Here is a 26,699-nt window from a genome sequence, read left to right as displayed (position 1 = left end):
GGTCAAACTAAGGGCAGGAAAATGGTACTTAGGGTATTAATTATTGTATGACATTGCAGGATGGTTCAGTGGTCTCAGTTCTGCAGCGGAATGTATTAGTCTCAATAAAGATCTAAGAAACGTGGAAATTCTGATTCCTGCAGGCTGCACCCCTCTGGAGGCAATGAACTTCGCCTAACAGTACAAACATAAGACATACTGTAATTCCATTTGGTCATCATTTACCCCACGTCTGTTATCATTGACTGAAATGGATGTTTAAGGGGAGTTTTCTGTAGCCAAAGACTCCTTCTCTTTATTTGTGGAGCCATCACCTGAGCAGCTAGGTATGCCTTTTCATACCTTTTGGTTTTGTATGTGGTTGTCTTAGGGTACTTGTAACTTTAGATCATTCTCTTTAGATCAAGTTGAATGTGTAACTGATCTAGTAACTTGCACCTGGCAAATAAATTGTGATGCTCTGATCCACTTTTGCCTCATCTGAAATTATTAACACAAGTCATATTACTAGATAAGTGGCGCTACCGCAATGCATCACTAGGATTAGTTCCAAACCAAAGCAAAGCTATGAAAGACTTTAGGTACCTGGCTAATCACCTGGGTAGAACAATCTTAAGCTAGAAGAACTGTCACATTGTATTATACAGTGGTAGATTGCCTTTCAGTCTCTGAGTTGAACTGAATAGTCAAACTGAGCTTGAGCAGCATCTTGCCTCTCAGTCCCTCCACCAGTTTGGACAAACAAGCTGAGAGTGTGGCAGTCTGTGACAGCACTACAGCCTCGGAGCCTCACACCAGACTAGTGATAGGTTGTGTCCGTGGAATAAGCCTAAATTTAGAAAATGGCTGTGGTGAAATCCAAAGCGGCACTATCCCTAGAATAAATACGATTTATCAAAAGGGATATATTCGTCATAACAAGTTGTTGGCATCCAGATGAAATGAGCATAGGTCAGCCTTCTTAACTGGTAATAATATTAGAACAGCGACAAATGCTGAATTATTTCCTAAAGTATGTGGAGTCAGATTAACTTTATTTACAAAGATTAAGTAATTTAATCAAATACTATATTTTAGCAAAGCGCAGAGAGACAAACACACAGAAACCTTCGCCCCACTCCCAGTTCCGTCGTTAGTCTGTAAAGTAGTTCCTTACAGACTCTATAGATGCTCTAAACACACACTAAACCCTCACAAACATGCACACTTGAATACCCTCTATAGACAATCGATTAAAATATGATTTCAAGGAAGAAAGAAAGGAAGAAGATACAGACTATTTGACTATTTGACTCTTTTTTGAGGATGTATTTCAGAATTTCAGCAAACCTCACAAGGAAAAACAGATGCACAACGAATACAACTGTGCAAAACTACTAAAGGTATTTAAAAGTAAAGGTTGAGTTTATCATCATTCAATTTCAGATCTGCCATTATGTCCTGGTATATATGCAGAAAACCCCTTTTACATGTACCATCTTCATAGCAACACCCATAGCACCACACTGAGAACTGTAGAACATAGTTGGATCAGAATGATCCAGAGGAGGAGGAAACAGTTTACACTGTTTATTGAAGAGTTAATTTAATTGAAACTGAATTTAGTAACTAATGCAATGTTCAATAGTCTTTTATCTTACAAGTCTGATAAGAGTATTTCGTGTGTCATGTAATCATTTGAATGCAATGACGTTGTTGTGCCTTTTACAACTTCTTAAAGAAACAGCTTACAGCTTCTAACTCACTTAGGTGTGTACAACGTTTATCTGCAGTTGGCCATTTGACCTTTGATATCTACAGTATTTCAAGAACGTGCTTTTTGGCTTGTTTTCAAATGTCGTGAACCTGTTTCACAGAAAGCTAGGCGGTTGTCTTTACCATGATGAGAAGCACAATGAACATTTATTTTACACTAGTATAGTACATGCGCAGTTGATCAGGTCAACTCAAGTCACTTTATTTTTATGGCACATTTAAAACCAACAGGAGTTGTACCAAGTGCTAAGGGTAAATAGATGGACAATAGCAATATGCATAAATTACAGTAAATAAACATTGATACCACTAAAACAAATAAAAGGGAAAAAGTGGAAAGATTAAAAGACAAAACAACATAAATACCTAATAAATACCAAAAACATGAGAAATTAGGAAAATAAGCAAAAGAAACATGTAATTTATCCCAAGGCTTTCCCTGCTCTCATATTTATTCTCATGCCATCACAAATTCCATCTTTTCTAATGTGTCACTAGTCACTCCACCAGTAGCAAATGAGCTCACTGAACAGACTTCTGTAATGTGTCACTATCCACACCAGCAACTGGCAAATGAATTGGCAGACTGATGCAAATGCTTCAATCATTGATACACTGGTTAAACCTCAGTGATGTTTGTAGGGATTGTGTTGAAGCACCCAATTTGGTAAATCATATTAGCAATTGCAGACAGAGCATTTTTCATACAAGATCACCACAAGATCTATCTTTCTAATGTAAAATGAATATAATCTGTATAAACAGAATGGAATTAGCTGTATTAATTCATATATTTTTTAAACTGGCTTCCTTGGACCATCCACCAGCTGTGATGTGAAGAACCGATGATGATGAACATCCCTCAAAATATAAAAGTTACGTTCTGCCAAGTTGTAATTGTTCAGCCAAGGACTTCACATGAAATACCTGTTTGCACCAAACTATACAATTGATTGGTGGTTAACAATTTACAGGCAGGTTTGTGAGGTCCACACTGCCTTTAAGTGCATGCAACTACTCACCCATATTCCCACTGCCAAGACCACTATAAAGTACACCACAATGACGGAGATGTCCGCTGGATTGTTGACGGCCAATGGCTCGCTAGTTTCATTGCTTGGCCCATTGCGCAGAAAGGACAATCCGAAATATTCCCAATTCATCCTGATAGCACACTGTGAACATGAAAATACCAGTGCTGTCGCTGCCGCTGCTGCCGCCGCTGCTGCTGCTGCTGCTGCTGCTGTGTGTGTGGTCTTTCTTCCCCTACTGGCTTATAACTTGGGTTCACCTGTGTCACCTGTGTCTAGGCATATGTCCTGCCTCCTCAGAGGAGTGGGTGAGTGAGTATGTGTGTGAGTGTGTGTGTGTGTGTGTGTGTGTGTTGTTCTTTGCACGTATATGTGAGAGAGTGTGTGTGTGTGGGTGTGTATACATGACTGCATATGGGTCTGTAGGTGTTTCCTTGTGGGTGTTAGCATACAACCTTGTGCGTTTAACTAAGCCATCACAAATCTGATTGCTGGGAAACATGCACATCATTAATGATCAACCCAGACGGAAAGCCTTGAAGTAGACATACAGTTTCCCAGACAGAAAAGACAAACACACCGACTTAAGACCATGGTCCTCACATAAACATGTTCCTCCTACATATTTTGTTTATTCCCCTTCAAGTTCCTGAGGTTCATATAATGATGTTTTTTTAAGCTACTTAGACCACTCACAAGTGTGTCCACCTTTGACAGGAGACGGTGGTGGTAGAATGGCAAAAACAGAGCCCTACAAGGACCCCTGGTGGTAAAGTAGAGATATGTGCTGTTGGGTGCTGTTCACATAGTGGCCCATAGAGAGAGTCCTAGACAGACCTTTCCACAGTCCCACACTATAAGCCCTTGGGGTTCACCTGTGTGTCTGTGTGTGTGTGTTAAAGTAACTCAGTTTTCCTGTGGGGCGGAACAGAGCAAATCGTTGTGTGGAGGACCCTGACTGATCAGCTGCTAAAATACAGTAATTTATCGAATAAGACATTGGAAATGGTACAACATTCCTCTCGTTTTGAATGTAGGGTTCATGTTCTTCCAGTCGAGCCTACAGTATCTGCTCTTGAGAGACTGTTTACCTGTTTTAATAACTTTGAGAAAGGTGCATTGGGAGAATATCACTGTCTAGCTATATTAAAACAACAGTATGCAACAATTTTACATTTTTAAAGATATTTTTATAAGCAACTTCTTTTAGGTATCACCTTTAAATTCATTTTCATCGTATATGGTCATGTGAAGGACAGATAAACACAAGTGTTATTCCCACTAGGCCTGGCCGGACCACACCGCAAAAGAAAAGATTTCACAGCAGTCACTGCCAACTAAGCTTTTACCAATCCCAATTGTGCTGTTGATGGTGTTTGTAAGGTTTTTGCATGCCTTTTAGAAACTTAGCATGCTAGTTTTTTTTTCACTAAAACTCCTTACTGCTGCTTTGACATTTTAAAGTATATGGGCAGAACATTGGAACAAAGTCTACCTCTATGCTATTATACACAGTGTGAGTATTTGGTACTACTTTCATGCTTACGAAAGGTCTTTTTTTTATATAGAACGAGAGATTTAGTGAGCAAAGGAGAGAAAAAGAAATCCAGATTATGCCACCTAAGGAGCTGCCAGCCACTGTATCAGCTGACTCTGTGGTTCTGATCTGGCCCAGATCTGCTCCAGACTAGATCCTGCTGCTTCCTGATGTCTGTACCATAGACGCTGCAGTGGGCATGTAGCCAGACAATATAGGAGGACCTATATAGCTTATTGATGCAGCCCTGTGTGTGAAAACACACAGACATGCTTGTGTGAGAGGTGAACATCTTCCAGCACTGTACGGGTATTTAAAAGGGGATTTTTTAATTTATGTGTAAAATAGGAGTCACATCTCTGTGTGGTGAAGGGCCATTGTCATATACTCCAACATAGTGAACACTAGTCTGTAGCAACAGTTCAGCTGTGCCAGGAAGTTAAGATGTGTCAAATGCACACAATAACACAGGAAGTGTTTTATCCGATGTTAATTATTGTCTACTTTCTTTATAGTTATAGTTTACTTTCTTCCCGACACACACACACACAATCAAAAACACACCCTTTTTCTTCTTAACTCCTCCATTTCCAACAGTACTTCACTGTAATAATACAATTCTTAAATGCAACATAGCACGTATCATTCCAGACAGCTTTCGAAACTGGATAAGACCCGGCCAAGCTGGGAGAATTACGAGCTCTTGCTCAACTGTTATCTGACATCATCACCTTACTGCTCCTGCCTCCAGTCAACCCTTGTCTCTGAGAGGTTATCAGTGTGGACTGATATCCATCCAAGGTTACGCTCACAGCCTGGGCTAATCAATACAGTAGTCAGAATGGACTCGACTGCTAAATTTGCAGACAATTGTTCAACTGCATATTGCACTGGCCTCCCATCTTGCCTAACCGAGTGTCTTCGTATTCAGTCTTGCCTGGTGTAAATGTTAAGTTCTGCTGTGGACCATAGCCTTTCTGTAAGGATAGAAGGAATAAGACTTAAAGGGATGGTATGGACCCAGGAGTTCCATGTCCCCAAAATACCAACTGCCCTCTTAATTCATATGGAAACTAATTGCACACTATGTTTTGTAAGCTAATAATGACAGTGTAGTATTAAAATGGTCTCTTACGCCATTGCATGTAAATGCACACTAGTGTTTTATAAGCTGATAATGACTTATATTCAGCCCCCTTCAGTATGTAACTGTGTCTTGCACCATTATGTGTTGGTGATGTGCAGGGGCACGGAAAGCTTGGCCAGGCAGAAAGAGAAGCCTGGAGCTGTTAACACAGCGAAAACTCTGGGCCTCTTCCAGCTCAGGGAACTCGGCTGCACTCGCTCCGTGTCGCGATCCCATGGCCCAGATAAAGGATGCCGTGGCCAATGGGAACGTGGCTCGGTGATGGGTACATACGTGGCAATGTACAGAAGATGCACAGTGAGCCCGATCATGGGGCGGAGTGGGGGGGGGGGGGGGGTGGAGCATTGGTGCAGAAACGTTCACTGCCCTTATGGGCGCTTGGAAACACATAATGTGATTAAGGATGCAAGGAGCGATAGCGAGACTGACTTAGCAAGAAAAGGAGAAGAGAAGGGAAGGGAATAAAAGCAAGAAAAGAAGAGAAGAGAAGAGAAGAGAAGAGAAGAGGAACCATATCACAAACTGCAATTGAAGACACTGGGCATAAAGCCTACAAAAAGAAAGCTTCCCATGGTAGGCAATGTCTTTAATGGCATTCTTTCATGACCTCGCAGTATCATAATTACTCAGAGTAACAAATGAATAAAAACAAACAAATGCCAAAAAATAGAGAAAGAAACAAACAAAAACTAAATCCATACAACCAAAAACAAAAGGCTCTTACAACACTGTGATGCAGGAGAGGGCTCCCCCATCACAACATCAGATTCAGGGGATCAGCTGCTCTAAGCACAGGTGCCTTACACAATTCACAAGGGACAGCAGTATACACAGGGGTCAAAGTGTAAAGGTCAGAGGTCAAGGAGATGGAGAGCAGACAAAGCACATTAAAAGGTCAAAGGTCATGAAATTGTGGGTTCTTGGGAGGGGGGGGGGGGAGTACATTAACACACTGGTAAGGTGTGATGTTGTCTATTTACTGTTGGCACGTGGCCGTCTTCAGTCTACTGAAAAACCTTGATCTGTATTATGTGCTAAGAAGGACCCCTTCTGGGGGTCTGACACATGGGAAGGTCTTCAGAGGAACACTAAGTAGGAGAGCGGTATGCTCATCACCAGTGACTAGGTGGAGGTGGAAAAGATGGGAGCAGGAAAGGCTCTACAGCACAGAGATAAAAATAAATAAAAATAGAAAGCCATGAAAACGAAACAAAAGGCGAGAAGGAGGAAGAGGAGCACAGGGGGGGAGGGGGGAGAGGGGCAGGAGGAGAGAAGATAAATAAATAACACTGAGATCAAGTTTTGGGAGCGTCACACAGAAATAACAGAGCAGGAGCAGATGAGGAGAAGCAGAGGAGGAGAAAATGTGACAGGCGCGGGGGGAGGAGTAGGAGAGCGTGACACAGAGGGGGAGGAGTAAGAGGAAGGGGAAGTCTGCTAATGCAGCTAACTGCACTGAGGGACAGGTTGAGGGACACTATCAGGCTGGGGGACAAACTCTCAGGTTGAGTGAGATGGAGGTGTGTGGGGATAGGGAACACGCTTGTTCTCGTTCTCTCTCACTTCCTTCTTTCTTTCTTTCTTTCTTTCTTTCTTTCTTTCTTTCTTTCCTTCCTTCCTTCCTTCCTTCCCTCCCCCCGTCTTTCGCTCGCTCTCAGTTGTTGGTTTCTCCGGCCTCGCTGTCCTGCTGGTCGCTGGTCCAGAGCGTCAGGTTGTCTCGCAGCAGCTGCATGATGAGCGTGGAGTCCTTGTAGGAGTCCTCGTTCAGATTGTCCAGGTGCCCGATGGCCTCGTCGAAAGCCTCCTTGGCCAGCTGGCACGCCTGCTCAGGTGCATTCTGGATCTCGTAGTAGAAGACCGAGAAGTTGAGCGCCAGGCCCAGGCGGATGGGGTGCGTGGCCGCCATGCTCTTGCTGCTCTCGAGCGCCTCCTTGTAGGCGCCCTCCGAGGACTCCACGGCGGCCGTGCGCTTCTCGCCCGTGGCCACCTCGGCCAGATAGCGGTAGTAGTCGCCCTTCATCTTCAGGTAGAACACCTTGCTCTCCATCTGGCTCTCGTCGCAGCTCTTGATGAGGTACTGGTCGAGCAGGTTGAGCACGTCCTGGCACACGGACTCGAGCTCCTTCTCGATGGTCTCGCGGTAGGCGCGCACCAGCTCCAGCTTCTTCTCATTGCCGTCAGTGGCCGTCTTCTGCTCGATGCTGGAGGTGACGCGCCAAGACGAGCGCCGTGCACCCACCACGTTCTTGTAGGCCACCGACAGCAGGTTGCGGTCCTCGTTGGAGAGGGGCTCGCTCAGCTCGGTCACCTGGAAGATGAACACACATTTGAGGGGAGGGAAAGGTGAGGTTATGCAGTAGATTGGTATTCTGCTTAGCCCATAAAATATGAGTCAACCTCTAGGCCATATAGTGTATAGTATAGTGTCCAAAAGCCAGAGTCAAAATCAATAGACACAAAGCTGTCAGTTTAAGAATAGAGGGCAATAAAGGCCTTAGTAGCGCATATGGACCAGGTGACATTTACTTGCAATGAAGAAAATCTCTATGCACCATAGCTTATAGCTATGCGTCTCATAGCGCTGCGTTATTGCTTTGTCGAATGAAAACAGACTGCAATGCAAAAAAAAAACGGGTCGCCCCTTTTCTCTCCCCTCCAATCGAGCGTTTCGATTGCCACCCGCACACAAAGGGATGAAACCGGACAGGGCAGGTCAAACCAGGCGGGTGGCCCCACTGGTTGTACTCTTTGTTTCAGGGCTCTGATAATTTAATGACATCTACCCGAGGGCAAAGGCAACCATCTCTAAAATAAAGGTAATCTGTGCGCATTCTAAGATAGAAAGAAAGAAAAACAATGGTCGATGGCAGGAATCAATTTGAGTCCGCAGAGAGGGCTGTGCGCAGCGCCCTCCTTCGGTTAGGCTATCTCTCTCCCCCAAGCGCATCGCTCAATGGACCATTATATTGAACGCCTTTGTCACACAGTAACCTACATATAACACATCGTTACAGCCTAACCTTTTCTGTGTAGGGCCTATTTGTAGAAACATTCGTTGGAATATATCGTGTGTGTTTGTCCAATTGAGCGGTCCAAATCCCGTGTCCACTAATTGATTCTCAATGACAAAAAAGGCAGAGGTTTGCCTGACATCTGCATCGATGTAGGACAAGGCTATGCTTGAGTTCATGCCGACGCTGGTACAACCTATTGCCTTAATGAAACACTGTAGCAATGGTATATCCACATTTGAATATTTCGTGGGAGATGGCACTCACCAGTTTCATGGCGGAGGCCATGTCATCGTAGCGCTCTGCCTGCTCCGCCAAGCGGGCTCTCTGAATCAACTGCTCCCGGTCAGCCATTCTGTGAGATGTGCACAAATTCGAGGATGCTCAACACTGCTACAACGTTCGTTTCACGTTTCCTCTACGGCTGACCACTGGCTTGTTCCCAAGTCGTTTGTGCGCTGACCAAAGCTGATATTGAACACTATATGCGGGCAGCTGATGAACGAGTTTTTTGCCCCCCGTCACTCACGTGTGGGTTAACCAGCGAGCCAATGTTTCCAGCAGACAGCTCCGAAATGAAAGCACAGTGACACACTCAATCCTCCCGACCCTCTCTCCTCCAAGCCTCGCCCGACTCACACACTCTTTCTCTCTGCCCGATGGCTGGCTGCTGAGGCTCCCCTCCGCTGTCGACCGTCGGCTGCTGTTGCTGCTGCTGCTGCTCTTACTGCAAACGTCCTGACTGTCAATCTCCGGCTGGAGAGGAGGGGGGGTTGTGGGGGGGCAGAAACGCTGGTTGATATTTCATGATGACGTCACTTGCTAAAAATAGCTGCATGCGCTGCAGGCACGCACCTGCGCAGTGCGGCTTGCTGCATTCTCCCTCGTTGCAGCAGCTGACCGCGCATGCGTGCAGGACACCCCTTCTTAGCACACACTACTCACAAACCACCCCCCCCCAACGCTAGTCTTGCATTCGCGACCAAAAGGATGCTGCTGCTTACCCAACAATGGCCGCTGACCCCACACAGAAACGGAGACATGACCTTACTACTGATTCGTTGCAACCTACATGTAAATATTCTCATGAGATGACCATCTACATGATAATCTAATTTATGTTTACAGTTTTACCAGTTAAGTACACTGGTAAATGGCAGTTAATATGTGCCATTTCCCCTCTTTTCATCCATCTTCTGATGTACACACGTGACTTGTTTGGACAGTTAAACTGATTCATCTGGAATAGGTTTGTGTTAAACAGAGCTTGACTGCTAGATATACAGACTCAATCTATATAAACTTTGGGAGGACAAATAACATACCGAGACTGGATGCAAGTTCAGAGAACACTCAATCACTTTATTTTGTGCAGGTGCATCAGCTTTTATAGACAGTCACATGACACACACACCTGAAATGCATGAGCAATAATTGGGAGCACAATCAGTTGTCAATTATTCAATTAACACCCCCACTTGATCACACATTATTGACAACCATAGATCATACAACAAACAAAAAAAAACCAACAACAACAAAAATAAAAAATAAAACAAACATGGAAACCAACTGCACTTAACTGGCTATACCCCAAACAGGAACATAGAAAAAGTAAATAGCTTTGCTTTAGTAGCTGGTTTTGTCATCAGGTCAGCTACCATCTGGTCTGTTGGGCAATACTCCAAACATACTTTACAGTCATTAACAGTTGATCTCACAAAATGGTATTTTATATCAATGTGCTTACATCGCTGTCTGCTGACTGGATTCTTGGCTAATGCAATTGTACCTTGGTTATCTTCAAAAATCTTAGGTACATCATACAAACAGTCATCCAGATGTTCAAGCAGTTCAAAATCATTGCAAGCAATAGTCCATCGCTTAAAACCTCTCCAGCATTACGCAGCGCTGTGATTGAAGTCTCGGCACGTATGACGTAATCAGTCACACTCTCACTACTCATCTTTTGCAAAGAAGTCAGTTCTGTATACAGGCATACAATACGGGGCTTACCCTTGCCTGCATAATAGTCGCGCAAAATCTTGAGCGCTCCACGGCCGTCATCCGCTGCCTCTCGCATGACCAGAGACAAACTTTTGTCATCAAGGAATTGGATCAGTTCCGCGTATGCTTCTGCGTTCTTCGCTGCATCCTCAGCCAGTGCGTTTTCTTCCGCGCCATCGGCAGGCTGATTCAAAATTGTGTCCTTCAATTTCTGCAACAGCAGATGGCCCAAAAACTTAGTCTCCCACAGTTCATAGTTCTTTTCGTCTCCGTTAAACACAAGACGAGACCAACGTGAACTTGTACGTTCGCTCATGGTGCTGGCACTACAATCCGTGAGACACGCATTCAAACGCGCATACAAACAAATGTCTCTCGGTGGCTACTCACATTGGATAGCTCTGCACACAAACGTCAAACGCATCTGGGCCCATAACCTGTTAAACAGAGCTTGACTGCTAGATATACAGACTCAATCTATATAAACTTTGGGAGGACAAATAACATACCGAGACTGGATGCAAGTTCAGAGAACACTCAATCACTTTATTTTGTGCAGGTGCATCAGCTTTTATAGACAGTCACATGACACACACACCTGAAATGCATGAGCAATAATTGGGAGCACAATCAGTTGTCAATTATTCAATTAACAGTTTGTTTTCCCTATGAGGGCCTTGCTCCCCATATGGCAAGTAACATTCACAGCTAGTTGCGTATGTCAAACCCAGCCTATTACTGAATGGCCTCAGGCCCTTCTCCTAAGGAGCTGCTACAAACAAAACAAACAAATTAATGAATTAATAATTGCTGCTCTCAACTGAACTTTGATTTGCCATAAAACATCTTTTACATAACCAAAGTAGTTGTCAAGTTTCACTATTAATGTCATCGTTAATTCATAACTAGGAAATTAAGACCAAACAGAATCTCACAGGCATCTCAGAAACATAGTGACAGCATAGCCACATGGAAGTAAACAGTCAACATGGCTTAAAATAGCATTGTAGGTCTTTACTATTTTTTTTAGTTTGCATTAATTTGTCACACCATAGGGGTGATTTAGCAGCAGGACAGCAGGGCCTGAAGGCAGTGACACCCCAGTCAGCATCAGCAGGCAGTCTTCAGTCTTAGGCACAACACACACACACACACACACACACACACACACACACACACACACACACACACACACACACACACACACACACACACATTCAGTTTTTCTGTGTCTTTCTCAGGGTGATACTGATATGGTGGACAGACAAACACACAGATACACACATATGTTTTCACTATCTGGCACCTTTCCATCCTCCATAAACCTCCCTTTATACACTATTGGAAAGCATGACTCAGGATAAAAGACCAAATATATGCATTTTCATCTGTTCCACATCAATCAATCCATCCATCCATCAGTCTTTTCCTCCAACCCCATCCACTAGGGGGCACTGGAGTTCATCTTGTCCAGGCAGCTCTCCCAGAAGTTTGCCAGGCGGTTGTCCTTGTTGGAGCAGAAGTCAGTGAAGTCGCGGAGCAACCTCTCGCCCAGCCTCTCGTCTCCGAGCAAGCCCGTGCGCCAGGCTTTGGTCAGCATGGTGTTGTAGGCCCAGTAGTACCCCACGCACTCATCGACGCCAAACAGGCTCTGGGTTGCGGAGTTGGTGGAGTTGCGTCTGCGTCGCTGCTGCCCACTGGGATACTTGCGCTTAGAGTAGGGCAACTGGAGGAACACCGTACCTAAAGGGGATAAATAGATAGATAAAGAGAGAGAGAGAGAGAGAGAGAGAGAGTGGTTTCCACGTTAGCAAATGATAACACTCTCCAGTCAAACACACACAGATCTGCAGACTGTTCACTGTTTCTTAGAACCTCATTAGCATCTTTAAATGTAGTTTCTAGTCTCCCTAGAGTCTATGAAGACATACACATTTACAACATTAAAGGCATACAACTAAACAAACAAAACAAAAAGACACAAAGGCCTGAACATTGTACCTGTGACGTGGACGTACTGGGGCTTGTTCTCCGATGGGAAGTTGAAAGCTGAGGCCGAGAACTTATCCTGGACAAATCCAAATCTGAGGGGAAACAAAATGGCTGTTGTTATTAGTTTTATCAAACCAATCGGTCATTAGTCCTATGACCTAAATATATAACACACACTACATAATAATAATACAAATAAATTGTAAAATAATTGAATCAATTCATACAAATTATAAAATAAATTCATAAAATAAAGGTTGAGCAAAGAGGGTGAGCATATCCATATCCAGACAACCAAACAAACCATATCCAGAGATCACACCGAAGGATTATGATTTTCATCAAAAATGCACTTCTAAGACTTGCCTGTAAAGAATGGCTTCCTGGAAGAGCTGCATACGGTCCCAGTACGTCTCAGGCTCAAATCCTGAACATGGAAACAAACATGAAGCCAGCACACAAACATACACAGATGCACACAAACACACACTGAACGCACGCACGCACGCACGCACGCACGCACGCACGCACGCACGCACGCACGCACGCACGCACGCACACACACACTCACCCTCAAACAGGTTGTCAGAACCCTCTCTGAGCAGGCACTGGATGTGGAGGGGGATGAAAAGCTGGGCGCGGAGTGGGTCTCCGTACAGGTATGAGGGCAGGGCGAAGGGCACCTCTAGCACAGGCACCAACAGGAACCCACACGATGCAGCCTTTCTGTGCCAAGTCTGCACCTGAGGGCGCCAAAGTCAGCCACACACAGTTACACACTCATCACCCAACACAACAACACATGTATACTTCAACACATGTATACTACACGTTAACATAGCCATCCTGTGCCAACCTTGCACCGGAGGACATCAAAGTCGGGCAACATGCTGTTACACGCTTATATCAAACACAATGAAACACTATAACACAAATATACTACACATTGCCATAGTGCGATCACACATAGAATAATGCCCACAATCTCCTACAATGGTTATACTGCTACTGGGTAAAGGAAATCTGACATATACACTGTTTGTATAAAATGAATCCAGCATAGGTGATGACATCACCAAAACAAAGAGTCACAACCCCAATAATACTAACCTTCGCAGTTATCTTTCCATGCATATCGCATCACAACATACGTGCACATAACATATATCACATCAAGCACTCTCAATCCACACAGACTAACAAACATAACACACCTCATCAGGATCCCTCTCAATTACTTTGGATTATGTACCTTAATTGCCTAACGAGGGGCCTCATTATGATGCTCTGCTGAATTTCAATAGGTGTGGTGGCGTGAGGGGGAAGAACAAAGCAGTACTTGTGGTTCCCCTGGCAACAGGTGAAAAAGTATAGTAGACACTCATGTCCAACAATGGTACTGAGGTAGTAGGCCCTGATATCCTTCAGTGGCACTAAGGTAGTAGGCCCTGATATCCTTCAGTGGTACTGAGGTAGTAGGCCCTGATATCCTTCAGTGGTACTGAGGTAGTGGGCCCTGATATCGTAGGAGCCTACTCTCTTCTTTCAGAGACATCTCAAAAGTACTGCTCCTATAAAGTCGTTCATTATGGAACTGGGATGTGACCGATGGACACCAAATCAGGGCCGTATTCATTGCTAGGGTAACGGCGGCTCTCACCATCTCGAAGAGGACTGCCGCTGTGACAGCCATCCAGTGCAGCTTGATCTCAAATGCAGCGTTCAGGGAGAAGTTGCCATGGTAATAGCAGCTGCACCACTCGGTGCGATCACTGCGATTGTTCACGTCGACGTCCAAGGTGACCGTTTTCTGCTCCGGCACGGTGGCAGCTGAGGAGAGAAAAGGGGAATGGGGAGAGAGACAAAAAGAGGGAGAGAATAGAAAGAAAGAGACCGGGAGGGAGAGAAAGAAGGGAGAGACAGAAGAGAGGAGTGTAGCAGAGTGAGATGAAGTGGGAGTGATGACAGAAGAAGATGGATGGAATCCAAGGGCGTGGTGAAAAGGCAAGAAAAAGAAAGTTTGTAAGAGGGAGAGATGGGGAGACAAAAAGCAAGAAAGGAAGGGATGGAGGATGTTAATGAATGAGAAGAGAGATTATGCGGACGGTAAAGTTGATGTATGGATTAGGATTAGGCATGATCTGATATTTGATTATTTTCTTGTAAAACAGAAAATGAGTGTTGTGACATGAGTAAAAGGCAAGCAGGTTCACATCACATGCAGCAGTTTATGTACAATGCCCAATTACTTTTCTATTATCCTTTTAAAGCCTTTTCTTCATATCTTTACCTTCATTGCAGCAACAACATTATCTCTAAACTTGTGGGTCCCTCCCATGATTAGAGTAAGGGATATGAAACACTAGCTACAGTGTGCCTGGATGTGCCGGTGCAATCTAACTCAAAAGCTGGCACTCCCAGACAGGGGCGTCGTGACAGGTCTGAGCTGGAAGGAGGCCCCCTGAGGACAGCTGCTTATGTTAGTCACCAGCAACGACCATTCTGTTAAACCCCCCTTGAAATCTATGATTTCGTGCAGGAGACCACAACGTTGCTAGGCAACAGTAAACAAAACCTGTAGCTTGTTATCGACACAATCTATAAAACAGATAGTAGGAAAATAATCTGAAAAATGATTAATATGGTTGATTTACAGATAATTTTCGCTTTGGTTCTTGCACACCTTATATCCCACAGGCACACCCAAATTAATATTGCTGGCTACACTACTGATATGAAATTAATCAATTCTTCCAGGTCACAAAACTGGATATAACCTGCTGCAGCAGCAACCCCATTGTATCCCCATGTCCTCTACTGTAATGTATGTTAAGAGCTCTTAAACACAAGGTGATATGAAATGTGCTTGAACAGCAAGTCCGAGTCCAAGAGCCAACAAATCAGCCACAGGACCCAAGCCTGCTAATGCTTCCGCTGTCATCGTGCCAAATCTGGCTAGAGTGACCATCCATGTCCTGAACACCGTAAGGACAGAGGAAACAGTGATTCTGTCCATCCAGTGTAGCACAGTGAAGCTCAACAATAACTAGCGCTAGTTTAGCTTCACCACTGAAAACACCTAACTGGCCTGTCATGTGCATTGCTTCAATTTGAATCAGATCAGGTTTAACGTCATGCAAGCGCATAGTTATGGTACAGTTAGTCCAGGAATGCAGGGAAAGTGAGTAAAGCAAGGTGCCAGTAACTAAACCTCAAAGATAAATGAAGCTAGCTTGAGGACATGTGAGTTTGAGCATATGTGAAGTTGGTGGCTAACTGCTCATTTTAAGAGCTTTGAGAGGGCTTTCACCCTTAAGCTGGCATAGGAGAGAGAGAGCGGGCATGAGTAGGGACGAGCCTACACCACTGCACTACTGTACCACAGCCGCGACATCTACCACAACATGCACTATAATACGCACCAATCATGCGACTCCATGGTGACTTCTGACAAGAAGCCGGGGCCAATCAGGAGCTCTGCCGGTGCAGTGAGTCACCACACCGATAGAAGTTCTCTGATTGGAGCATTCAAGACACTATCACACAGGTTAGTGCTCTGATTGGAGGATTTCCAAACAGCATCACACCAATTAGTCTTCTGATTGGAGGGATTTGGATTCTATCAAACCGGTCATGCTCAGGCAGGGAGTTTCATGCCACCACACATTCACAGAGAGCCTATTGTAGGTGTATTTCTACTACTACTGATGCTGGTGGGGTTCACATAGGAAGGAGTGGGAGGAACAAAAATCTCCAAGCCCATTCTCAACAGCATCAGGTGGTTAAGTCATTCCATCCCACATTTAACCACAAATATGAAAAGACCTTACATTTTCATATTCACATTTTGAGATACTATGAATGGTATTGTTCACAGATATAAAGTAAACTATGGGAAAAAATTCTTACAAAATTAATAACCAAACCTTTAATCTTTGACAATCAATGGCAAAGTCCATAAAGATCATTTGTTTAGTCTAATGTCAGATGGAATGACCTGCATGTCTGGACAAAGACAGGACAAGCTGATGACCGTATCCCTTCAGAGGTCATTCAGCATTGGGTCCAGTCTAAGGAAATAGGAGTTCCAAGGCACTTGGGGAATCAGTGCTTTGGTGCCACACTGGAGTCAGAGAGAGATGACAGATGAGACCAGATTGCCTGCATTAAATTGAGCTCATTAGTGAAGTCTTGTCACCAGGTCAGATGTACAGTGTATGGACAGGAGCACAGGGGTTCAACTAAAATGTTCAGAAGTGTCTTCACATTAGACAGAGAAAATGTTGCTGATGTTAGTTCGTTTTAATGACGACTGACTATGACCCAACAGAGAAAGAGTAAAGGTTTGCCAGTATGGTGTACTATGGTAAGTGTATGAGCGTGAGAGTAAGCGTCAGTATTACCGCACCTTCAGGCATATCTCACTACACAGAAATTCTACTGTTAACAAGCAAACTAGTTAACGATTGAGAGCGACTATGCTAATGGTGAGCCAGTGCTGTATTTGTCAGTAAAGAGGTGAAATGTTTTCTGTAACGGTTACCATGTTTTTTCTTATAGTAATACACTCTCATATCACTGGAAAAATTAAATATGGCATATGGCATCTACCATGACATGTATCCAACATGGCTATGTTAGTCTCATGATGAGAGAGGGCTCAAATGAACTGTTACCGTGGTTACTCATTGGGAATTGTTTGTAACTCGAGTGTGACTCATTTTTGCTGCTGGTTGCCATGCTACATGCATGACTCCGTGTGGCACCATCTCTTGGCTCCGTGAGGGGGGGCGGGGGTTTGTGTGGCATGCCAAATGGGGAAGTGGGAGGGATCTAATCTAGCTAATGAGTGGGTGGACCTTGTACTAAGGGGCGGGGCCGGCTGTTGTACCTAGCAGTGCGGCGGCCTGGCTGCGTCCTCCGAAGCTGCGGCTGAAAGAGCTGTGCCTACTTGCGTACGACGCCGGGCGGCTAGGGAGCCATGGCAACAGGAATGCGGGCAGGTCGCAGGGCCGCCGCTCCTCCAGGACGAACGCCACCTCAAACCACTTCCTCTGGAACAGCGCAAAGTCCTCCAGCACTGCCGTCGACCACACACCCGCACCTGAAGGGGGCAGCTGGGTGGAGGGGGCTGAGACGGGAGGGAGATAAAGAGCAAAAAAGAGAGAGTGAGAGATAGTGTGTATATTATTAATAATAGATTATTTATTATTATTGTTATTATTATTGTGTATATTATTATTAGTCTTCTTATTAGTATATCATTCTTTAAACAGATATTGTATCCAAGACATTGCATTATTGGGTTTAAAATATGTTTGCTTTGGCAACACTGCTTTGAAACAGTCAAAGACAGCTCATTTGAAATGAATTTAATTTAGATGATTTGAATGGAATTTTAATTTAGATAAATGAGAGAGAGAGAGAGAGAGAGGGAGGGACAAAGAGAGAGAGAGAGAGAGAAAGAGGGCGGGACAGAGAGAGAAAGAGGGACAGAGAGAGAACAAGAGGGATACAGGGGGACAGAGAGAGAGAGACACACACACACACACACACACACACACACACACACACACACACACACCCACACACACACACATTAACAAATAGGGGACAGAGAGAGGGAGAGATGGGGGGGGGGGGGGCAGAGAGAGGGAGCGAGAGAGAGAGAATCCCGTAAGTGTTATGGACTGGAATGTAGTGAGTGTGTGTGGGAATATGTGTGTATGTGTCATGGATGGAGTGAGAATATCTGTGTGAGTGTGACGTGAAATGGTGTGTGTATGCATATGCAAGAGTGTGTGTGTGTGTGTGTATGTTTGTGTTGTGAAAAAAAAAAGAATTGAATTAATGAATATATGTGAGTAGTGTGTATATCTAGGCGTCTGTGTCTGAGTGTGAAGATTGTGTGTGTGTGTGTGTAAAATCTTACAACTACAACTCAGTTTCAACATCCTTCTCTACCACTATCCTGTAGAAATAGAAGCGGACACAAAGGTACGCATGGCGTCTCCTGAGGCGTGTGCTATCAGACATCGCGTTATTGAGTTTAAAATGTTTGCTTTGGCAACATTGCTTTGAAAGTCATGCTAATAAAGATCATTTGAATTGAAGTGAGCGAGAGAGACACCAAGAGGGACAGAAAAAGAGAGAGAGATAGAAAGAGAAGGTGGGACAGAGAGGGGGGGGGCAGAGAAGGGCAGAAAGAGAGAGCAAGATACACACAATGGGGGCAATGTGAGACAGAGAGACAGAGTGAGACAGAGAGAGAGAGTGAGTGAGACAGAGAGACAGAGAGAGAGAGAGAGTGGGACAGAGAGAGAGAGAGTGAGACAGAGAGACAGAGTGAGACAGAGAGAGAGACCAGTGTTATGTGTCACGGGACTGGAATGTAGTGACTGTGTGCAGGAATATGGGTGTCATGGATGGAGTGTGAATATATGTGTGAGTGTGATGAGAAATTATGTGTTCATTTGTGTGTGACGAACAAAAAAATGAAATGAATTTAAAGAATATTTGTGAGTAGAGTGCATATCTAGGTGTCTGTGTCTGAGTGTGAGGACTCGATATTTTTGTTTGTGTTTGTGTGTTTGTGTGTGTGTGTGTGTGTGTGTAAAATCTCACCCCTCTCTCCATCCTTATCTGTCACTATCCTGTAGAAGTAGAAGCCGTACACGAAGGTACGCATGGCGTCTCCTGAGGCGTGTGCTATCACACCCTCATCCAGCATTTTCTGCATATACACACACACAGGCACGCACACACATTCATACATTAACAAATCCCTCTCTCACAAACACACTCAAAAAATACGCCACGCAAATAAACAGACGAGATGCACATGTTTGGACATTAGAAACACACACACACACACACACACACACACACACACACACACACACACACACACACACACACACACTCACACACAGCGGTTAAGTAGAATAAATAGAACATTTCCCTTGTTTCATATTAAACCCAGAGAGTGCACAGACGTAGAATGAGCACACACTCCTCCATCCCATAACTGAACTCACTGAGTAGAATAAAATCAATAGGCAGTGGCAGGTGGATCTGTGGGACTGCCAGGGTGGGTTAAATAAAGTAAATATGAGTCCATACTGAGCTTGGCTGGGCACCGACTTTAAAGGAGTCCTTCTCACTGTTCTGGTATCCATTCCACTCCCTTCCCCAAATAGCCACTATTGTATTGTACACCCACACTCTACTGCACACACACACACACACACACACGCAGAAACACACAAGCACACGCAGAAACACACACACGCACACACACATGCACACTGATTTCTTACGATTTCACACACACAATCATTTATGCAAATACACAAATACACAAACATACAAGCACACAAGCACACCGACACACACACACACACTCTCGCTCACTGACCTGCATTATGTCGACAGCCATACCCTGTGTGTCCACCCCCTCCACAGTGCTGACAAGCCAGTGCACCACCTCAGCACTGATGAAGGTGTTGGGGGGGAGGCCCTTCTGCTCTGGCAAGAGCTGCACTCCAGTGCTGTGAGACACATACACACACATCACATACAGCATACAAACACACATCACATACAGCATACACATCACATACAGCATACACAACACACACACATACATACAGGCACGCGCACACCATACACACAAATTCACAACACACAAACATGCATTAGACACACACACACACACACACACACACACACACACACACACACACACACACACACACACACACACACACACACACGACAGAACCAAGAGAGAACAGGACTAGAACAGAGAACAGCATCTCACGTGGGGTGCTTGATGGCCTCCAGAATCTCCAGGAGCGTTGAAGAGGAGGAGAGAGTGAGCACCCCTGACCCGACAAGGCCACTGCAGGGAGAGACATGGAGACAAAGGCCAGCTTTACCACTCTCATTTACAATGGGTTTAATCTCACCACACAAACATCAACAAATGCATGAATTCAACTACACCCCTACCACTATATAGGGAAAATTACTTTAGCTAGGAAGCAAATCAGTTGGCAGGTAAAGACACAGCTGTCCATACGCTGTCTCTGCCTGACACATGTCAGTTAAGTCATGCTTGTTATGTGCCTGTTTTGATATAAGAGGGGTGTGCTACCCAAGTCACCAAATCACAGTCAATTAAAGTTGTTCTTAATCTAAGTATTAACACAAGATGTGAACGGCTGGGGCTAAAGCTAAATCTTTAAGAGAGTAGGCCTTGGGGAATCCCTGGAGACGGACATTTCCCAGATAAATGGGATTTGCTCACCTGGTTTCCGTGGAAACTCCAGAGGCTGTGTCTCCACTGGACTGAGTGCCAGCACCAGCTGATTGGTTGGCCGCTTTGTCAGTGAGCCCAGATTCAGCAACATTGGCTGCTGGTGGGTCAGCTGGCATCTGTAGGAGCCAATAAAGTAAATGCTTATCAGAACACAACATTCTCTGTAAGAGGTTACACCGCTAGACAGAATGTGTCATATATGTCAATATGTCATGATCAAAGTATTTAAAAATGAAAACATTTTTACTAACTATTCATAGACAGAATGTGTCATATATGTCAATATGTCATGATCAAAGTATTTAAAAATGAAAACATTTTTAATAACTAATTATTCATAGTATACACAGAAGTAAATCATTAATGTTGAATTAATATATGAGGATACACAAATATTAACATTTAATGCATAATTAAGGTATGAGGCTACACACAAACACACACACACACACAGTCAGATACCTGATGTCAAAAGTTTTAGCATGCAAGCTCAGAGACAAGCAAACACACACAATCTCACAAAGACACAGAGAGAGGCACAGAACTGTAGGGAATGAATATCAATGATGAACAATGGGTTAACTGTAACCATGGCTGTATGGTTGCCGGGGAGACTTCTGCTAGCCTACGTGACAAAAGCACATAAATGCAGCCCAGCCTGTGGCGCCCTCCGGTGGCCAGAGGGCAGAACTGACCTGAGAGTGATAGATGTATGAGGAGCGAGGGCTCCGGATAAAATCCAGAAGGAAGCCAGCGTCCTGTCAGCAAGGAAGACGATAGAAAAGGGGGGAAAAGAACAGAAGACAAGAAAGGGAAGGAGAAATGAGAAGGACAAAGATGGAGGTCAAAAAGAGAGGGAGGTAGAGAGACCGAGAGGGAAAGGGAGAGGAAGAATACAAAGCCAGCACCATAAAGAGGGAGGTAACGTTGACAACAGACAATTAAAGATATGTTTGGTTTAAATAAAATCCCTTCAATTTCACCACATAGAGATTCAGTCAAGCAATCTGCTGAGGTTTCAATTTGATTCTGATGCTAAATTGCTTGAGTGAATTCCCCTCACAGGTTACCGATTCCTGTTTAAACGTGTTTATCTGCAGACAAAGAGCAACACAGACAGCACAGCTTTAAGCACCCAGCACCCAGTTACATATTTACACACACACACACACACACACACACACACGCACAGCTGAGATTCCCCACACACTCTCATAAACAGCAGCACATTCAAACAGAGTTTCGCACACACACACACGGATACGCTGGCACCTGTCAGCCTTCTCACACACCAGGAGAGGGCGGTCACCTCACCTTACGGGGGCTGTCGACATAGGTGGTAGCCGTAGCAACGGTAGAGGCCTCGCTGAGGGGCCCAGCCGCCTTGCCGCCATGTTGGGCAGCCTGCTGTTCTTCTAGAGTCCTGCAGAGAGGAAACGCTTCGTCAATGTCATCTTTTTGAGTCCATGTCAAGTAAAGCTGACTGGACAGTGTGGGTCAGGTGTCAGTCCTTCAAATGATTTTTAACATCATTTAATCTGCTAGTAGCATAGCCAGCCCAGATAGATACGTTCTAGAGCAGTACGGAGAGGTTGTCAGGGTCACACTGCATGCATAGCTGGAGGAAGCATTATTCAGTATTCCTTCCAGTGGTCTTCTGTGCACTTACTTTTGTGTCTGATCTAGCTCCAGTAGTGCTGAGAGAGCCGAAGTTCCCTTTTTGGGGAGCGCTATGGGCTCAGGTGGGTAGGGGGAGAGTGGACCTGTTACCTGGAGGCCCTTCATGCCAGCTCCTTTCTGTTAGCAGAAGAGAGAGAGGCCGTATAGAAAGGGCATTTCATGAGTGGTGTATGATTCAATAACATGGTAGAAAGAATGGTGCATTATGAGTTGACCAAACCAACTATGCATTGTATTACAGCATTTGTGTTCCCAAAAAGCTAAGAAATTCAGGCAACATTGACAACATTGTGGAAATCAGAGAGAGCATTTCAACATCATACACCTTTTCATACCCCCAAATTATGAAGGTGAAAAACACCAGAGGGCACAAGCTACATATCTTCCTTACTTCTCTGGACATTCACAATATAAACCAGCTAGTGTTGGGTCATGAGCCACTCTGAGTTCTTTCTGTGGAAAAGCAGGGATCCTCTCCCCGTCCTACCCTGGTGATGCGGTCGGAGCGGTGTTTGCGCCGGATGCGGTTCAGCCCCTCCAGGAAGCGGATGAAGCCGTCCAGTGGCGCCCAATCTGAGCCCGGCACCCCAAAGCCCTCGCCGTACACGTCCCAGTGGCCGTCGCCATCGGCAACACGCCTAGCCCCTGCCCCGGCTGGGAGCAGTAGGAAGCGTGTGCGCCAGAACTTCAGCGAGTCAATCAGACTGGGAGTAAATAGTAAATTGAAGTCAAAGTCACAAGTAAACACAATTGAAATAGTCAAAGTAAAAGCATACCAAGTAAGCATATCTAAACAGAGAGAGATAGCGGCAGAGATGTGTTGTTTGTATCTGCTAACACTAGCACTGAAAGCACTAGAAACCCCTTCTAGAAAATTCAAGCTGCTAGCGCCATCCATCCATCCATCTATCCATCCATCCATCCATCCATCCATCTATCCATCCATCCATCCATCCATCCATCCATCCATCCATCCATCCATCGATCCATCCCTCCCTCCCTCTCTCCATACCTGAAGTCCTCTGATCCAGCGGAGCAGATGTACTGGTCCAGGTAGTTCCACTTGTACTCCTCCAGCCTCTCGTGGCTGAACTCCACCCAGCAGGACAGGAAGTGGGCTTCAGCATGAGGAGGGCACAAGCTGTAGCTGTACTGGATCTGCGCCGACTCATACGGGTACCTACCCACAGTCCCCCAAACAGGAAGTGATACTGAACAACAACTACATATGCCAATGATGAAAGGGTTCAACAATGAGGTTTTAAAAGCTTTTCAGCTGCCCGAAGAACAGATGTATAATTCCTTGCGCTAGTTGTTATGAAGCCTCATACTCTCTCAATGTAACATGCATAACCCCACACGTAAATAAACCAGCTGCCCTCTAATAACCCCTAACTATGGCATGCCACAGGATGGACAGAAGTGAGACTATCAATGCAGAGAGTTTGCTTAGAGAGAGGACGGTGTGGTGTGGTGTGGCAAACTGACTTGGGCAGGTAGCGCGTGACGGTGATGATCTTGTCCTTCAGGCAAACTTTGTGGAAGGTGCGGCCCATGCTGAGCCAGTATATACTCTCCTCCTCCTCAGGCCTCCGCCGGGACACCAGACCTAAGAACACACACACACACACACACACACACACACACACACACACACACACACACACACACACACACTCACACACACACACACACACACACACACAAAACCACAAACACACACTCAGTGCTAAAAGACACTGTCATCGGTTTTACATTTTACATAATCCTATATATTTTAAATTAAGGCTATGAGACACTTGAGTATGCACAGAACTAAAGCTGCTATGTATGAGTCTCTGGGCCCTAATCTCATTGACGGGCAGTGAGCAAAGCAACGAGCAATGTGCAAGTCCGCCACCCATTAACTAAAGCTAAATGAATAAAATAATTTTGCTAATTTAATACCATGAAGAAACCGCAGACTTTAGTTCATACGCAATTGACGTTGCTCGTTGCCCGACAATTGAATTAGGCCGCCATATGTACGAAACGTTTGAGTGTGAGAGTACCTATGTATGTTGATGTCTTTATGTGTGTGTGTGTGTGTGTGTGTGTGTGTGTGTGTGTGTGTGTGGGAGAGTACTTGTGTATCTTGTTGTCTTTATATGTGTGTGTGTGTGTGTGTGTGTGTGTGTGTGTGTGTGTGTAGAGCTCAGGTGACCTCTAGAGTAGAGCGGGCTGCTGCTGAGGGGCGGGGCAGCGGAGGGCGGAGCCTGTTTCCTGGCGTTTGGTTGGACGATGATCTGGTAGCCCTGCATGAGTCTCTGACAGATGAACTCCTCGAACACTTGAGGCGCCGTCATCACTGGAGCGTCCTCATCGCGCCTGCACACCACAGCCACAGGAGGGCGACGACACACAAACACCATGCACAGCACACAGGACATGTAGGAAGGAAAACCTGACTTGTCACTATCAGTCCTTTCTAGATAGATATCAGTCTAATGTGTGCTCAGGCATATTTGTAGAACAAGTAAAATAGCAATTATAGATAACTATATAATAGATATCTGGGCTCTGACTGCAATGGCACCAAACACTGTGCGTGCGTGCGTGCGTGTGTGTATACATACCTCTCCAGGTCAATAGTTTGTTGGTTGTGAAATTCCTGTGTGAGTGTGTGTGTGTGTGTGTGTGTTTTTATGATTGCAATGTGGGTGCATATTTGTGTTTACTATATGTGTGCAATGTGTGTGTCTTTGTATAAATGTGCTGTTTGAACTGTACATGTGTGTGTCCCTTTCAAGGTGCGTGTGTCTTTATAAACATGTGCTTGTACTGGATATGTGAGTGTACCTTTCCAGGTGAGTGCGTGTCTTTGCGAGCATGTGCTTGTACTGTATGTGTGTGTGTACCTGTCCAGGTGTGTGTGTGTACCTGTCCAGTTCTGTGTGTGGCAGCAGGTCGTAGCAGCCCTCGGTATAGTCGTTCTGAAGCGATTGTTTGTCGGGGAAGTAGTCGGTGGTGAGGGGCAGGCAGGCGGGCGTGGTCAGAGACTTCCAGTCCACCCCCACCGTGCAGCAGAAACTGGGCACTGTCGGGGGGGCAGACAGCAGCAGGGCTTCACACACACACACACACGCACACACACACACGGAGGGCCCAAGAACACACACACGCGCACACACACACACACACACACACACACACACAGACAGACGCACATGGAGAGCCCAAGAACACACACATAGAGACACACACACACACACACACACCAACAAGCCCAAATACACACACAGAGAGACCCCCAAAACACAAAAGCCCAAATACACACACAAAACCAAACCACAAAAACACACACACACACACACACACACACACACACACCAGAAAACCGACCGATACAAAAAGCACATTCACACAACAACAGGACAGAAATGGTACAACATGACAGGAAGAGGAGAGAAGGAAAAGAGGGATTGAAAAGGAAGAGAAGAAAAAAAAGTATAGAACATAAAGAGTGACAGACAGAATGACAGGTGTAGAAAACCATGAACAAAAGTCCCAGGCAAACAGTCAAACCAGCACAGAGACAAGCACACGACACAGAAATAGGGAGGGAGAAAGAGAGAGATGAAATACAGATAAAAGAAAGAAAGAGAGAAAAATGGAGAAGGAGAGAAAAAGAGGGGAGAGAGAGTATTATTATCATAATTAATATTTTTCTGTAATTGCATTTCAAAGATAATTACAGCAGTGGCACAGAAACACAGACAGGCAGTGTGTAGGTGTAATTATGGAGCAGTGAGCGTGAGGTTTGGATTGGTGTGAAGAGGCTACTGGACCAGCGTGACAGCAATACACAAGCATAAACACATCTCACACACACACACACACACACTCACACACGCACACAAACATGCGGTGTGTAACATGCAGAAGCTAAATTAGGCAGGCCATTACACACAGCCGAGCATGCTACGACTGAGAGGAGAAAAAGCCGGGCAGATTGAGCGCAGGATCTGAAGACCGATTCTGGGATAAACATGAACCAGTGAAGCTGTGATTCAGGCTAAGCACACATCAGTCAAGATGATGTGAACATGGGAAAAGAGATAGAAACAAACAGAGGGAAATAAAGATAGGAAGAAACAGACAGAGAAACAAAAGTAGAGGACAGAAAAGGAGAGAGAGCAAACAATCCCAAACCGAGACAGGGAGAAATAAGTAGACC

General features: G+C 45.0%; 3 protein-coding genes across 10 annotated transcripts in view; all 3 read right to left on the bottom strand.

Moving 5' to 3' along the window:
* The window catches only part of slc5a1 (solute carrier family 5 member 1), a 15,059-nt gene extending 11,878 nt beyond the window's left edge, over positions 1 to 3,181 (bottom strand). The window contains exon 1 of one of the 2 annotated variants that reach the window (XM_031577428.2): positions 2,778 to 3,181. In XM_031577428.2, the coding sequence (XP_031433288.1) occupies positions 2,778 to 2,918 (141 nt within the window). In that variant the 5' untranslated portion in view covers positions 2,919 to 3,181. The remainder of the gene's footprint in view (positions 1 to 2,777) is intronic. The other variant, XM_012842332.3, reaches the window with a different exon arrangement.
* A 2,860-nt stretch (positions 3,182 to 6,041) lies between these two features.
* Positions 6,042 to 9,296, bottom strand: ywhah (tyrosine 3-monooxygenase/tryptophan 5-monooxygenase activation protein, eta polypeptide). Its single transcript, XM_012842389.3, has 2 exons — positions 8,749 to 9,296; positions 6,042 to 7,778 (listed from the first exon to the last, which is right to left on the bottom strand). Exons 1-2 carry the CDS (start codon positions 8,833 to 8,835, stop codon positions 7,125 to 7,127), a joined length of 741 nt encoding a protein of 246 aa, XP_012697843.1. The 5' UTR covers positions 8,836 to 9,296; the 3' UTR covers positions 6,042 to 7,124.
* A 1,717-nt stretch (positions 9,297 to 11,013) lies between these two features.
* The window catches only part of depdc5 (DEP domain containing 5, GATOR1 subcomplex subunit), a 47,310-nt gene continuing 31,624 nt past the window's right edge, over positions 11,014 to 26,699 (bottom strand). For 3 of the 7 annotated variants that reach the window (XM_012815875.3, XM_012815883.3, XM_031578397.2), the window contains exons 26-43: positions 25,403 to 25,586; positions 24,687 to 24,850; positions 23,972 to 24,092; positions 23,496 to 23,663; positions 22,971 to 23,187; positions 22,473 to 22,600; positions 22,118 to 22,226; positions 21,499 to 21,561; positions 20,792 to 20,919; positions 20,303 to 20,383; positions 19,898 to 20,030; positions 19,105 to 19,213; positions 17,372 to 17,611; positions 14,141 to 14,310; positions 13,052 to 13,223; positions 12,847 to 12,907; positions 12,490 to 12,572; positions 11,014 to 12,231 (exon numbers count right to left, since the gene is read on the bottom strand). In XM_012815875.3, the coding sequence (XP_012671329.1) occupies positions 11,933 to 12,231; positions 12,490 to 12,572; positions 12,847 to 12,907; positions 13,052 to 13,223; positions 14,141 to 14,310; positions 17,372 to 17,611; positions 19,105 to 19,213; positions 19,898 to 20,030; positions 20,303 to 20,383; positions 20,792 to 20,919; positions 21,499 to 21,561; positions 22,118 to 22,226; positions 22,473 to 22,600; positions 22,971 to 23,187; positions 23,496 to 23,663; positions 23,972 to 24,092; positions 24,687 to 24,850; positions 25,403 to 25,586 (2,630 nt within the window). In that variant the 3' untranslated portion in view covers positions 11,014 to 11,932. The remainder of the gene's footprint in view (positions 12,232 to 12,489; positions 12,573 to 12,846; positions 12,908 to 13,051; positions 13,224 to 14,140; positions 14,311 to 17,371; positions 17,612 to 19,104; positions 19,214 to 19,897; positions 20,031 to 20,302; positions 20,384 to 20,791; positions 20,920 to 21,498; positions 21,562 to 22,117; positions 22,227 to 22,472; positions 22,601 to 22,970; positions 23,188 to 23,495; positions 23,664 to 23,971; positions 24,093 to 24,686; positions 24,851 to 25,402; positions 25,587 to 26,699) is intronic. The other 4 variants (XM_031578398.2, XM_031578399.2, XM_012815891.3 and 1 more) reach the window with 3 other exon arrangements.

Source organism: Clupea harengus, chromosome 12 (assembly GCF_900700415.2).
Source record: "Clupea harengus chromosome 12, Ch_v2.0.2, whole genome shotgun sequence".
NCBI lineage: Eukaryota > Metazoa > Chordata > Actinopteri > Clupeiformes > Clupeidae > Clupea > Clupea harengus.
The sequence above is the reverse complement of the archived record's forward strand: the minus strand, read 5'-3'. Positions and strand labels throughout refer to the sequence as shown.

What these genes read in the sequence shown, in the direction of transcription:
- ywhah (XM_012842389.3), bottom strand. Translation starts at nt 8,835, where the DNA reads ATGGCTGACCGGGAGCAGTTGATTCAGAGAGCCCGCTTGGCGGAGCAG. An exon ending in TGGCCTCCGCCATGAAACTG is followed by an intron (nt 7,779 to 8,748) that starts GTGAGTGCCATC and finishes TTCATCTTCCAG; the next exon opens with GTGACCGAGCTGAGCGAGCC.